The 15,490-nt window shown below is 35.2% G+C and overlaps 1 protein-coding gene across 2 annotated transcripts in view; it reads left to right on the top strand.

Annotated features, from left to right (window-relative positions):
• LOC145668122 (atrial natriuretic peptide receptor 3) overlaps positions 1–15,490 on the top strand; it is a 753,866-nt gene that overhangs the window by 719,986 nt on the left and 18,390 nt on the right. The window contains exon 4 of one of the 2 annotated variants that reach the window (XM_081735677.1): positions 9,981–10,349. The exons of the other annotated variant lie outside the window; for it this stretch is intronic. Coding sequence (XP_081591803.1) covers positions 9,981–10,000 — 20 coding nt within the window. The 3' untranslated portion in view covers positions 10,001–10,349. Of the gene's footprint in view, positions 1–9,980; positions 10,350–15,490 lie in introns of those variants that run through there. 2 annotated transcript variants of the gene reach the window in all.

Below are 15,490 nucleotides of genomic sequence, written 5' to 3' on the forward strand. Positions count from 1 at the left end.
ATGATATGTCTGAAACTGTAACACAGGTCATTAATACTTTTTTTTTGCTTTACTCAGATTTAGCAGTTTTACCTAACAGTCAGTCAACTTGGATCTGGTGATATCAGAGTTTTAGAGATTTCCTTAAATTTTTCATTTCTAAAACAGTTTGCAACTAACACCATTAACGTATCTCTTTCGATATTTTCATATGTAATGGCTTGGTCACTCCCAGTATATTTCAAACAAAAAACTATTTACGGTGTCTTACTCCATTAATCCGAACTACATTTTATATCCAACAACTCTGTGCATTTTCCCTTAAATCTGCAAACTTTCTATTAGGTTAAAACTCAGTATTTTCTATTTTCTTCCTTTCTTGCTAAAACGAAAGTGTTCTTTAGGCAACCTGAAATGATGACTCTATACTACATTATGTTGCATAGGGCATTTTATGTAGCATATCATTTGAAAATTGGACACTTTCTTCGTATATTGAAATCAACAGTAAGTCCTTCTACACTTACATGAGAAGTAAACACATTCTTTTTAATTCGTGGAATTGTGCCAATGCATTAGGTCCAGAGAGTTTTTAATTTAAGCTAATTAATAATAATAATAATAATAATAATAATAATAATAATAATAATAATAGTTATTATTATTATTATTATTATTTTATTGACAGGTTTTACTGAATGTTAAGCAATATTTCTCAAAAAGCTGGTATTTTTAAACAAATGTGTTCGATATCAAGTTTTCATATAGTAGTCACTCTCTCCTATAAATAATTTCAGAGGGGCCGCGGTAGCTCAGTGATAAAGCGTTCACCTTTGGTGCATGGGACCCTTGGTTCGACCCCACCTCGCACCAAGTAAATTTTGTGGTGGAGAAACACCATGTGCATGGGTTTTCTCGGGGTTCTCCCGTTTTCTCCCACTTTTTTCATTCCACCATTGCATTCATTTCTCATCACCGTGTCCTTTAGCCTAGCCGGTATAACCGTGGGTCGTAAAACTTAAAGATTTGACTTCAAATAATTCCAACCCAAACAGTTGCAGGAAGTATGTCATTTCGAATTAAACAAACTACTCTATAAAATTCTGAGTATTATTATTTTTTATATATACAATTCTAGCGGACCTTATTTCTAAATCGAAGGGTAAGAAGATTAAATTCACTCTCTTATTATTATAAATTCATTTCAATTGAAGCAGTTAAAATAGTTGGGAAAAATTAGAAAGCCATACCCTATATTCCAGTGTGCCACAACCGGATAACGGGGCACACTGGTATAACGACTCACCAAAGGTAGTCGTCAACCTGGTTCGGCTAATAATATCAGTAAATCTTAAGTGGTAGTAATTGTTTACACATTAAAATATCTTCCGTGATTACATTTACTAGTATTCTCACCTTTTATATTGAAATTACAAAACGATGATACGTTTTAAACAATTTTTATTCGCTGATTCTCGTTGAACGAATATGCACATAGACTGTATTACAATCGTACATGTTAGTTAGGTATCTATCAACAACAACATAGCAACCAACCATATAATAATGTCCATTTCTTATATATTAAAAACATTCTTCTTCTGTTATTTTTAAATTAACATTATATCTGGTATAGTGCTTATGTAGAAGCAGTTTCTGCCCAAAAATACAAGTAATTATCAATTTATACAAAGTATTTCGTTGTATAAAAATGTCGCCCGACGATGGGACTGAATATAAAAGTTACAAGGGAGCTTGGTTTTTATATTTAAGAACCACTGGTTCGTTTATAAGAACAATATTCCATTAATTATATTCTATACATTTTGATCGACCCTCGTATGTATATATAACATTATTTATTTTCATTCATATAAATATATTTATAATAAATCTTTCATTTCATTATCATTTATCTTTTATTACAATAATATATATATTTTATTATTAAAACGTCGTCGCTTATTTATATAATTAACGAAGGGTACGAATTCAAAATAGTAAGAAGCAATTACATTTAAAACATGAGTCATCATGATTAAGGGCGTATTATATATTAATTACTTTAGATGATATTCAACAGTATGCATTGTATCAATTAGGCGTCAGAATATAGAAGAATCTTATTTAAGTAACATATAAGATGGTACATGAAGACAGTCGTCGAATAATTAGCTTAATAGAATGAATCATATACTTAACATAATCTTTGACAATTAAGTTTCAACACACAATCAAATATACTATAAATAACCTTTGCTTTTAATGAATCGAACTATAACTCTTTCATATTAACAAGAAAGAATTAAAATCATTTGAAAATTATCATTTGTTGAAACAAATGTGATAAAATATTTATGAGTTCATTAACTAATCCTATCAAGTATAGTGCTTGTATATCGAAGTCATAAGAATTGTTTTCATTATTGATATTAACACATAAACTTAAAAATAAATGTTCACAAGAATCTATAGCTGGTATGGGTTTAACCTTTACTTCATTAACTAGAGTCAGTTTAAATTTGTACTAGCATATGATTCTAATAGAGTACATTGTACTGCACTATCATGATTAGGTTCCGCAATATTTTGTACATGTATTGCGTCGTGATTCTGATTTTGATATGAAGTGCCATCTCTTGAACAACGATTATGTCTATACCTAGAATTTGTAGCGTTTCTAGAATTTTGCCATGTATTTCGATTACTTTTATGCCTACTTCGGTTGAGTGATCTGACATAATTATTGTCACGATTGGTTAGGTTAGGCGGATTCCCAACATAGCTTTGCCTATTTTGCTCATTCTGATGGCTTGAATTTACTCGGTTTAGGTTGTGTTCCGTATCGTTCACACTACGGATATTTAGATTCCGAACAGGTACAAAATGATCTGAATTATTTTTACTTTTACCTACTCCAGCTTGTTGATTCAGAGCATGGTATTGAGTTTCATAGCATTGAAGAAGCATTAATAAATGGTTAAAACTCATACACTGGGTAGAAAACAGGATCTGTTGTAACTTAAACTGTAGCAAATTTCGAATTGATGCTATGATTCTAGATTCCAATTGCAATGGATTTACGACTTTTAATTCATTGTATGTATTTACAACACACTCGACAACAGATTTGTGCAAACGAGGATTGAAATGTTGATTTCTAATCGTGGCATCTCTATTTGCGAGCAAAAAGTCATTTTCGTAATTTGCGATTAGCGCTGCTTTGAACTCGTCATACGTACTAACGTGATCTCGCACTGCTTTAAACCATAAAGAACATGGTGGGAGTAATAAATGAGGGATTAGTTTCATATATTGCGATTTATCTATACACATTATATTGCACTCATCCTGAAATTTTTCTAGGAAAGAAGTAGCATTCTCATTACATTTACCACCGAACTTACTCATAGCACGTATTTCAATCATCTTTACACTTAACTTTACCTTCCTTTTATCATTCCGTGTTCTTGTTGAGTGACAATTCCTACCTATGGCGTGATGTGTAGTTGCACCATCTCTTTTCTGCACATCAGTACTCCACGGATGAATTTTTTCCAAAATAATGTCCTCATCAGATACGGGTGAAGGCGAAGTCATCTCTTGTGAACAAGGGAATTCTACACGATCATTAACCATGTTGTTACGGTATGTGTTGTCCTTGATCTGTAGTGTCCTGATTTTCTCTTGTAAGGTAGCTATCAACTGAGTATTCGCGCGTATCTGGTTGGAGTTATCCGTGACCTGAATCTTTTGTTGCTGTACAGTAGATTCTATTACTTCCAAATCCCTTTTTACACCACTGACTTCTTGGATTAGATGGTTTTGATTATCCTGGCAATCCTCAGATATTCTTTTTAACTTTTCATCAAACTGCGCGGTGATGTCATTCATCGCCTGTATAATAAATTGTTTCGTCTCTTCTGACTTCTGCTCCAATCGTCTGTTGGATTCCGCGGACTTCTGCTCCATCGTCTGCTTTAATTCTTGCTTTAATTCTTCATATTGTCTGTTGGATTCCTCGGACTTCTGCTCCATCGTCTGCTTTAATTCTTGCTTTAATTCTTCATATTGTCTGTTGGATTCCTTGGACATTTGAACCAAATTTTGTTCTAATCGCTTCATGGCTTCCGAATCATCTTTTCGACATTGTTCTTGCCGCTGTAAGGCTAGCAAAATTCGGTCTTCTAATGTCATTCCTGGTCCTGCACTTTGTTCACCGTTATCACAATCACTGGTTTCTTTCTCCATGGCCTCACCGTTCATTATTCGTGTGATTATTCTACCACTTCTAAGTCTTGTCAAGTTCGTAGTCATTAACCTTATTACAGAAGTAAATTCACCCTTACTTTACTTCGGGATATGAATTTACAAGAATCCCGGGTTCCGGCACCAAAAATTTTTACAACGACTCACCAAAGGTAGTCGTCAACCTGGTTCGGCTAATAATATCAGTAAATCTTGAGTGGTAGTAATTGTTTACACATTAAAATATCTTCCGTGATTACATTTACTAGTATTCTCACTTTTATATTGAAATTACAAAACGATGATACGTTTTAAACAATTTTTATTCGCTGATTCTCGTTGAACGAATATGCACATAGACTGTATTACAATCGTACATGTTAGTTAGGTATCTATCAACAACAACATAGCAACCAACCATATAATAATGTCCATTTCTTATATATTAAAAACATTCTTCTTCTGTTATTTTTAAATTAACATTATATCTGGTATAGTGCTTATGTAGAAGCAGTTTCTGCCCAAAAATACAAGTAATTATCAATTTATACAAAGTATTTCGTTGTACTGGCGTGCCCAGCAAAATGAACAGTGTGACGCAAACTTTTACCTATTATTTACAAGAATATTTGTCGAGTTTATTTTATTTATTATTATGAACGATTCTTCCACGGATCAGCTGTCTGTATACAGTTAAACAAACAAGTGTCACATTGAGGGAATGAGTGTAATTATTTACTTTAATAGTAATAGAAATGTATATTTTCTTGTATTTTCTACCGGGAATAACTGCATCCGGTCTAGAAAGCTGCGACTAACAACAAAGGAGCCCGATGTGCCAAACACACACCACCTACGCACTTCAATACACCAACAAAAGGTGCAGACTATTCATGAGTTAAAGTCTCTCACCCAATGTATGCTCCTAACATGTCTCTCAGCGATTACAACATTTTTTGGTATCTCAATCACTTCCTAGTAGGATAGCTTTACCTAGAGACCACTGATTAACCTGGTATTGGATGTTTCACTTTTTTACCTTTGGAGTTGACAGTCATCGTTTGGATATCTCACACGCAAATATCTAATATTAACAACGTTTCTTCTATAATTTCGTAATATTGTATTATTTCTTTGTATTATTTATTAGGTTGGTTAGGCTTGTTGCAACACTTTTCTCTTTGCACCTACTTATTACCTATACCTTAACGTTGGATAAAAATACACTAGCTCTCACCGGGAATCAAATCCAGAACCAATGGACTTGAACCATTTGGCAACAACAAGGCACTTTTAAATAGAAGTTTCGATTTTGTTAGGAAAATTGTGATTAAGTGTAACATTTAAAAATATATTTAAGAATGGGTACGGATGAAACGCACTGAATTTTCTCGCTCGAATTTCTTAAACTGACTCGTGTTAGGCTGCAGCTATTACTGAAACATTTATTTGGGAAATGCGAATAAAATAATGTTTTTTTGGAAAACTTTGTTCGAAGCAACTTATGTCCAAAAGTAAAGTACCCATTGGTCATATTTCTGTTAGAAATAACATATGCCATATATTAGAATTATTAAGGAAATAATTGTATGTGAACTATGAGCAAAAGCGTCTGAGTACTTTCTGCGAAATCGTCAAAAAAGTCATCCCGAAGAATAAAATATCCCTTGTGTGTCTTTTCAGGACAAACGAGTTATGCTATTTATGAAATACGAACAAAATTGCCAGAGTCATTCTCGACAAAATCGTAGGGTAATCGTAGGGTAATTACTTGCTCCGAAAAGTAATATACCACTTCTAGCTTTTTAGGATGATGGAATTATACCATATCGTTAGGTTATTTATGTAACATTTATTTATGAAATATGAACAAAATTGCGTCAGGCGTTAATGGGAAAATCGTCGGAGAAGAGTAAACTACCCCTTCTGAATGTTTACAGGACGAACGAGTTGTATCATATTGTTCGGTTATTAATGATACAATTATTTATGAAATGTGATTGAGAAAATTGTTCGAAAAAACGCATCCCATACAGTAAATTAACCTTATGTATTTTTTTTTCAGAGCAATGATTCATACTATACTTGTAAAAAAATAAGCAAAATCTTTACAGCTGTTTTTGAAACAATTTAATTATTTTAAATTTTCATTCATCAGTAAACTACCCTTATTTTTAAATGTCGGAGGATATAGAATTCGAAACGATAAAGTGTTATAAAAAATTCGTCTAGAATTCGGTCCAGATACATCGAACAGTATGGCCTCTATTTGAATGCATGTAAAAGCGTGACGAACCGACAAACGAACAGATGGACAGACATCAAAATAACTTTTTCGATATATGGGGACGTGAAACTTGAAGTCATTGAAATCTCGAATTCGATTTTTATCACTATTACTACAATTTCTTCTTTCGTCGCTTGAACGTGAAAAAGAATAGGAATACAACGACACGTAAGGTGATAATTTGAAATTCTCAAAATTTAATGAGTTACGTTTAATGTGTTGACATGCTAGAAAAAAAAGCTTATGCCTGTTTGTTATATCATTTTAATATCAGTTTTTCACGCTACTATATAATGTAAAAATATGGTATGATTATCGTTCATATTCATGCTATCTTTTGGAAATATTCGTGTTCCGCATACATAGATCTGTATAATTTAGTTACGTTCAACGAAAGCATTCTTGCACTTGTGGATATGAAAAAAAAAGAGATAGAGGAAGTCAATACTCTAAAAAGCAAAAAACAGAAGCACACACATACATAAACGATAATTTAACATCAGGTCGATGTAACAAGGGGTAAGACTGGATAGGCTGTCAAGGTCGCGTATGTTCTTTTTCTTGTTCCAGACACACAAACCCGAAGTGAGTTGTCTGTTGTTCAAGAACGGGAAGTAACATACAAGACTATAAACTGAAAACAATAACTGTTTCCAATAGTACACGTATTCTAATACAGAATAAATACGTCGATTAAAGGATACTATCAATAAATTATTTCCTTATTATATTGTTTCGGTTCTTATTAACATCAAAATTATACACTTCCTATAATGTTTTGTAAAAAAAAAATGAGATGGGATGGGATTCGATGTGGTGTCAACATAATGAAATAACTACAAGTCCGCCACTCTATCCACCTAACCACGGAGGTTACGTGGTGTTAGCTCTTTTTTTTTTTTTTAAAGAAATAATCTTCATAACCATGGTCCATATCGCTTCGAACCTTAAGATAAGAGTTTTTCTGTTTAATTCTATATTTTCGTACGACATCTTAGTTACAGAAGCTAATTTATATTTGGCAGGCAATCTACACACTAGGTTTTAACCAATAAATGCAACATTTTAGTCCACTATCCAGTTCCTTGATCCAACTCCTCGACTCCTCTACTGAATTCCCTCCGCAATCATGCTCTGCTACTGAAAAAATCCCTAGAAATAATCGTTGCCAGTATACACAAAACCGAGCATAATTTTGTTTTTTTGCTTATATTTTTATTATTTTATTATATTTTTTGGAAATATCTCCTTAGATGGATTGCTTTCTATTATCTCCACATACTAATAACTGAATTTTACCTATAAGCGTAAGGAAAATGGAATAAATACGAAAAATCTTCAGTTACAGTATACGCGCATTTTTTTTTTTTTTTTTTTTTTTTGGCACATGGGAGTACCTCGCTGCTGAACGGGACGTTAAACTCAAAATCAACTCAACTCAACTCAGCTCAATTTGATTGATTTGATGACTTTCAAATCTTTGTATACTTTTTAACAAAAGCTTAAAAATATTTGCTTAAAATGTTTTCGATCACTGTTTCTTTTTGTGTCTGTGTGTATGTGTGTGTGAGTGCGCGAATTCGACTTGCGGGGTCGAGTTTTGTGTAAAAGCAGTTACTTCCGGGGTCAGAAAACTTTCGGGCACGAAAAATCGCGTCCCGAAAGTCGGTCATATTTTTTTCTTATTAGTTTTCCTGTATTTTGCATGTTTATTTAAATAATCTGTACTTTGAATAATAAAATTTGAAATTTATACTTCCTAATTAGTATACTTTGCAGCAAAGTTAAATAGTTTTTATGTATTTAAAAGTTTACTATTTAGAACATACGAAAAGCACTTGTGTACAACCATTTTTGTAGTTTGGCAACTTCCGGGGTCGTTTTTTTAAAATACGAAATAAAAATACTCCTAAATAATTTTGAGCAATCAATAACAGCAATCAATAACAGCAACTGAAATTACAAAACAATATGTTTCACAGCAGACAAAACAAGAAACATTTGATCATGATAAATTTGTAGCAAACATCTTGTTGTAAATTGGGCTTCAAAAACACCTGATTTTTCTGCCACTAGGATAGTAATAACAATATTTATCAGGAAGTGTTGTCTGGACTTTCCCAACTTCAAAATACAGTGTAAAGCTTTTCAAAAATAGTTTAGATAAACAACAACAATAATTTTTATATAAAGACCAGATTTCCATTCGAAGGGGTGGCTCGGTTGTAGAACGTTCACCTTCGGTGCTTGGGGTCCCTGGTTCGATCCCAGCTCGCGCCGTGTGGACTTTGTGGTGGACAAACACCGTGTTCGTGGTTTTTCTCGCGGTTCTCCCGTTTCCTCCCACTTTCTTCATTCCACCATTTCATTAATTTCTCATAATCACCGCATCCTTTAGCCCAACCGGCATAACCGTAGGACGTAAAACTTAAAGATTTCATTTCAGAGCTTCGAAGGGTGGCTCTGTGGTAGAGCGTTCAACTCTGGTGCATGGTATTTTTGGTTCAATCCCAGGTCGCGCCAAGTGAACTTTGTGGTGGACATACACCATGTGCGTGGGTTTTCTCCGTTCTCCCGTTTCTTCCCAATTTCTTCATTCTACCATATCATTCATTTCTTATCATCACCGTCTCCTTTAGCTTAGTCGGCATAACCATGGGGCGTATAACTTCATAAAGATTTCATTTCAGAGCTTCGAAGTGCCAATAAAAAAGTTTCTGTAAAGCAATCTTCCGGATATCAGTTATAAGGTCAAGAAAAAGTACCACTGCATGGTCTACTAACGACAACTACAATAGGTGAAAGTTATCCAGTATAGGGCTACTACCTGAAAATCTTTCTATATATATCAATTCCTTTGTAACCCAATAGCTTGATGACAATAAGAGATTACAACCACCGCTCTCTAAGTTCATTTACTAATTCACGGTTCTTTGTTGCTTCAGTTATTGATTTGAGCTTCATTTAGATATTCTTACATTACATTAGATTCATTCATTGCACGTGGCACAAGTTTCTCTCAAAACTTCTCGATTTGATTTGCACTGAAATTTGAATTGCTATGGTTTTATCTAGGTAATTAAATAACACAAGAGTGTGCCAATGACTTACAGAATACGATGTGGAAAATCAAATAATAATGATGTTTCTTATAAAGTTCGCTTTTCGCCTGGATTTAGACGCTGGTCGCACAATACTACACCATCTCGCTTCAAGAGACGCGTACATCTGCTACCGACAATTGCAGAGCCATCCTACCACTGACAACTGAAATTACACTAATCTCGATTTTGCACCAAACTAGCAGCTAATACAAATGTGGAGTATCCCAGAAGTCTCATTAGTATTGCAATGAATCACAACTCCCATAGCAAATGACAGAGCATTATGACCCTTGCAAAATGTAAAAAAAACTCATTAAGCTTGTATTTGTACGAGTATATTACTAACTTCCACTGTTGTTTAGTTTCGTTTCAGATTGACTAAATAAACGAAAATGATGGCACAACCACAGAAGGTTTTAAGTGTATGGTGTAGAATGCAGAAACGAAGTCGCCAATCGTTGCAAACAAACTTTCCTGTCAATACGGATATTATCCTCTTTCCAAGTCAAAAACTCTGAGAAGAGGAGAGAACTTCAGGATGACTGAAAGGAATGCACACGAGATGAGACAGAGCTGTATTAACAGAAACAGTTAACACTTTCCTAGAAGAGAAACCAACTTCGAGGTAAGACGGCCTCAACTCTTGATTTGGAGTTTAGCGTTCGTTCAGCAGCAGGCCGGTAGCCAGCCCAAAAATGTAGGGTGGTGCCGGTAGAAGTTAGGGGGGACCCGACCCAACGATATTATAGTTCGTCTCCATATTATAGTTCATTTGCAAGCCTACCGTAAAAATTTTAGGGGGACGGCCCACCGTAGCCCCCGTGAATAGGGGCCTGTTCAGCAGCGAGGCTACAAGAGACGTGGACCTACAATTGAACCATGTGGAATCCGAACCACATGAGCTTCCGCCGGGAATCAAACCTGAGTCTCCCACGCCAAAGGCGTGTACGCTAACCACTTAGCCACGAGGGAGCTCAGGACTCAACCTCTTGTTTTGAGCCAAGCTTAATCACTAGTCATGAGACTGATCCGTCGTGGAGTGGACAACCACAAACTGTCGATAGTCTGCAAGTTGCATTTTAAACGTAGTCCTAAAACATTAACTCGTCTTGTCTCGCTGGAATTACAGGCTTCGCAAACAACTGTCCACAGTATACTGCATAAGCAGAAACGTCTCTACAAAGAGTGCATATCATCGAATTATTGAAGCCGAATGACGTCTTTTGTGTTTTGAATTTACACGTTTCATGTTGATAAGATTACTGAATGCATTGATTTTACTCTTGATGAAGCCGCAATCTACGCATGAACGACAGAATACGTTAATGGCTACACCGAGCGGATATGGGATTTTGGAAAATTACCGAGGTATTCGTGAACACATTTTGCATAACCCCTATGCTGATTGTGAGGTGCAGTCTAATGCACAATAAGGTGTTTGATTCATTTTAATTCAAGAAGGACAAGAAAAATTTATTGTAACCTGTTAAAACAATGTAAAATGGTCATGTTCTGTCTGAAACTATACTTAAAAATAAATAAACTTCTGCCAGAGATGAAGAATTTTGAAGCTACCCATCATCGTTTTTCAACATAACGGAACGTCCTTTCTTTGTTCTCATGATGATCGTTGTATTCTGGACAAACATTTCCCTGGAAAGTGAATACGATTTATCGACACTTCGTAAACAGATAACCAGTAGCGTAACTACAGACGCATGGACTTCCTCCCCGCAAAAATGTCGACAGGCCCCCTCCCTCTTCCACGTTCACAAAGACATGTAAGATTTATACAGCGAAAGAAAGACAATATTTTTTAGCTTTGGATGATTTATTTAGTTAGTTACTACTTCCCCATACTGTAAAATCCGCAGCAAAAAACCTGCAACATGAGCATGTAAGTTTATTGTGAAACTACAGCCAATAGGGCAGGGAATCAACATTGCGTCTAAGTGGCACGAATCACGACAGAGAAACCTCGGCGTACTCCCCTGCACACTTATTTTGGAGCAAAAGACTTCGTCCTTTCACAATAAACTTACATGCTCATGTTGCAGGTTTTTTGCTACGGACTGTACAAAAAGGCCTGGTTGTCACCTTTTGGATACTGTTCCTTCCGATAGACATGGGGTAACATTCATAGGTCCTAAAAATATAGGCACTGGACCTAAATTTTAGGTCTTGTCCCGTTTAGGTCTTGTGCCTTTTCACTCACTTGCCTTAGTTCTGAAATTCGCCACCATCACACGAAATTGCGATGATGCACTAACTAGTTGGCAATACTGTTACGAACATAGCTAATTCCAACGGTAACAGCTATATTTGTACTACTAAAGTATTATTATCATTATCTGTTCTGCAGTTATACATTAATTACATTATATAACCTATTTCATTCTAAGAATTAATTATGTAATTGATTAAGAAATTAGTTTCAAATAGAAATACGAGAATCCCATGGCAAATTCCTAAAAAAAAAAAAAAAAAAAAAAAAAAGAATTAAATAAAAATGTTTAAAAAGTACATTTTACCAGACTTTTCTGAAGCCAAGCAAGCATTCAGAATTGCAATATATATATATAGCCTATATATAATGTATGCTCTGTGGAGTGTATTTTATTAAGAGTAGGACAAAAGACCACTAGATATTTCACAAGTGAACACTAAATACCAACTACACATATTAAGAACGCAGACAGTTATTATATTTTACAGTGTGTTTTGATAGAGTTTATATGTATAAGCCAGAAAAAATAAACAAATAACGCTAAATCACTAATGTAATATGCAACACAATACGTTTGAAGAAACCAATACATAGTCAGTTAGGAGTGTAGCCTGCAAACGTTTCTAGGGAAGTAGGCTTTTTAACATACTAAAAGCAAACCAAAGGTATTTTTCCAAATTTCGAACATTTCAATAAGACAATAGATATATACATATTACACACGTGCATAAATACGTATATTATTATTATTATTATTATTATTATTATTATTATTATTATTATTATTATTATTATTATTATTATTATTATTATTATTATATTTTCAGTTGGTTACCTTTTTGAAACCTGGGTCTTGACAGTGCGTGAATTTAAAACTACAGCTTGTAGGAAATGTACGAATCGGAATCGGAAACTGTTCATGGAAGTCCATGAGTTTGACTGTGTTTATGTTCTGCACTCTTATATAAAAGAGCTAAGCGACTTTCTAGGCATACTACTACAAGTAGAGATGTTAAATTTTAATTTTAAAAAATCATTTTCTTACGAAAGCAGGATATAAAAAAGAAGTTTTGGAAATACGTATCGTAAAAAGGGTGGTGTAAGATTATTTTTAGAGAGTAGTGTACCTCGTAAATCTTTGAAGCTAGTAAAATGAAACTTGGCATATGAACTTTTCACTGTAAAACAAACAAACAAAAAACAAAAAAATGAAAATTCAACACATAAAAGGGAAAGAACAAAGGAGGCTTCTTTAATATTCGAATTCCCCATTACTTATTCAGAAAATATTTATAAAGTAAAGAAGTATTTGCTTAAGCTGGATGCGTGAAACTCGGTATTTCAACTTTTAACTAAAAGTAATAAAATATAGGGTAACTTCGGTAAATAACGCCAGTGGGGTAATAACGCCATTTAAAGCTTTCCACAGTGCTAGCATAAACACGTGGTCTGTAAGGTGATCGCTTATGAGTGTGTGATAAACAGTGATGCCTGTTCTCTTTGTAGACACAAAGACAACAGGCATCATAGGCGAATTGTCTGGGTAAAAGTGACATTTTACTATTAGTAAAGGTATGCGTTGATAGGGCCGTACTTGCATAATATTATGATATAGATAAAATATGCAGGACCGATATTCTTTGTATAGAAATAATGACCAAAACAAAGTCTATTGTTTCTGGAAATAACGCCACTATCGCGTCGGGAAATAACGCCACTCCATCTAATCGCTAATAGAAACTAATACTAGAGTTAAAAGTTTGTTTTTCTTTGTCGTAGTGGTAGAGCCGGAAAAGTATAGTTTTATGCTTTCATGACAAGTCACTCGAATATCGTGTGCAGAAAAGCGGAGAATTTGAGCTATGGTAAACTCATGCGTTTCAACAGAACTAAGTGAACGAATTGTACGCTATTGAGAAATACATTTGATGCTATAACATTTTGTGACAATCCTGAACTTATATATAATGCAGATTAAATGCAGGACTGTGACTAACGTACAACAGTAGCCTAAAAATTTTGGCACAGAAAGGGAGCAAGCGAGTACTTAAAGCCACACATGGCGAAAAAGGTGAAACTGTGAGTGTTATTGCATGCACTAATGTATCAGGTTCAAATTAGATCCCTCCGATGGTGTTATACAAGGGAAAGTATAAAAAAATAGTTTAGTGATGATCTTCTTCCAGGTAACACCTATGCAATGACACCTAAAGGCTATGTTACAGAGGGAGAATTCCGTACATTTCTGGAACATTTCAACAGACATCGGATCCCTGGCCGAGCACTGCTTATTGTAGATTGCCATCGCAGTCATCTTGATATTACCATTTTAAATGCTGCTGAGACCATGTATTGCACCCATGAACTTCAACCGCTCGACAAGAACTTTTCCAAATCGTTAAAATTGCATTGCCCTAAAGCAGTTGACGGTTACCAACGAACGCATCCCGGAATAACACTTGGGAAGCTACAGTTTCCAAAACTGTTTTCACAGGCATGGTTCCGTTCAGCAACACCTCAGACCACAATTTCAGGCTTCAGCGGTACAGGGCATCCTTTTAACAACAATGCTATACCCGATGTCGCTTTTTCCCCAAATGATGTCTCAGAGCAACAGCAACCTCCACCAACACCTCCAAGCAAACGACCAGCCTCCATCTCTCCTTCAACACCACCGAGTGCCCACTCCATCCACAAGCTTCTGCCTACAGCTAAAATAACTAGGAGCAAATCTCATTCCAGGTGGATTTCTCTTACTGCCAGAGGAGTATTGGTAACACTAGACCTATTCACAAGAGCGGCCCTTTCACTTCTTCCGGCACGAAGAAACAAGCATCCCCTGGAAAGACGAAGGATGGAAATACACTCCGTGGGGACTGTGGAGGATATTACTATGATCTCAGGGGGTCTTAAAACGTGGATTCATTGTATTGAATGCAAGATTTGGTTTCACGAATTATGTAATTCTGACAGCATTATGAAATGTGGCTTCTGAGCATTGTGACGCTGGTCGTGTATTGTTGTCTGGCTCCGACGAGTAGTCATATGACTGCAGCTGTTAAGTTAAGAGTTTCGCAATCATCAGAAGAGTTATCGGTTAACTATGAGTTTTGTGTACCAGCAAAGCAGGTATCACATAGCCAAGAACATTGTTTAGTTGTGTTTAAGATGCATATCTTTACGATTCTAACACCTTTCCGTTGTTGTAAAGCAAGTGGCGTTATTTGCCGACACGTCTGGTAATAACGCCATCTCATACTCACTCCGATTCTCAGTGCATTGTGGTCGACATTGTGTGTGTAGGATCTTTGTTTTCTCATTGCATTATAGCGGAGGGTTCACTCCATCTTCCATGTAATTTGCACGGTTCTACATATAAAAACACTTGAACACCAGAACAATATGTTGAATTGGTGGCGTTGTTTGCCGAAGTTACCCTATGTTTCAGCGTCTTATAAATTACATTTCTAGGACGGAAGGAGGGCTAATTCCTATAGTATTAAAATTTCCCACTGCTTATGAGATTTGGGCAGAAAACTCTTTTGCTTTAGGTCTGGGTTTGTCCAGTTAAGCAAATGAGAGTACAAAGTGGATGATTAATTAGATTTTAATAAGTTTAACATGTCCAGTTAATAAGTGTTTCTT

The sequence above is a fragment of the Thermobia domestica genome, chromosome 13 (assembly GCF_964235325.1).
Source record: "Thermobia domestica chromosome 13, izTheDome1.hap1.1, whole genome shotgun sequence".
In the NCBI taxonomy this organism is placed as follows: Eukaryota; Metazoa; Arthropoda; class Insecta; order Zygentoma; family Lepismatidae; genus Thermobia; species Thermobia domestica.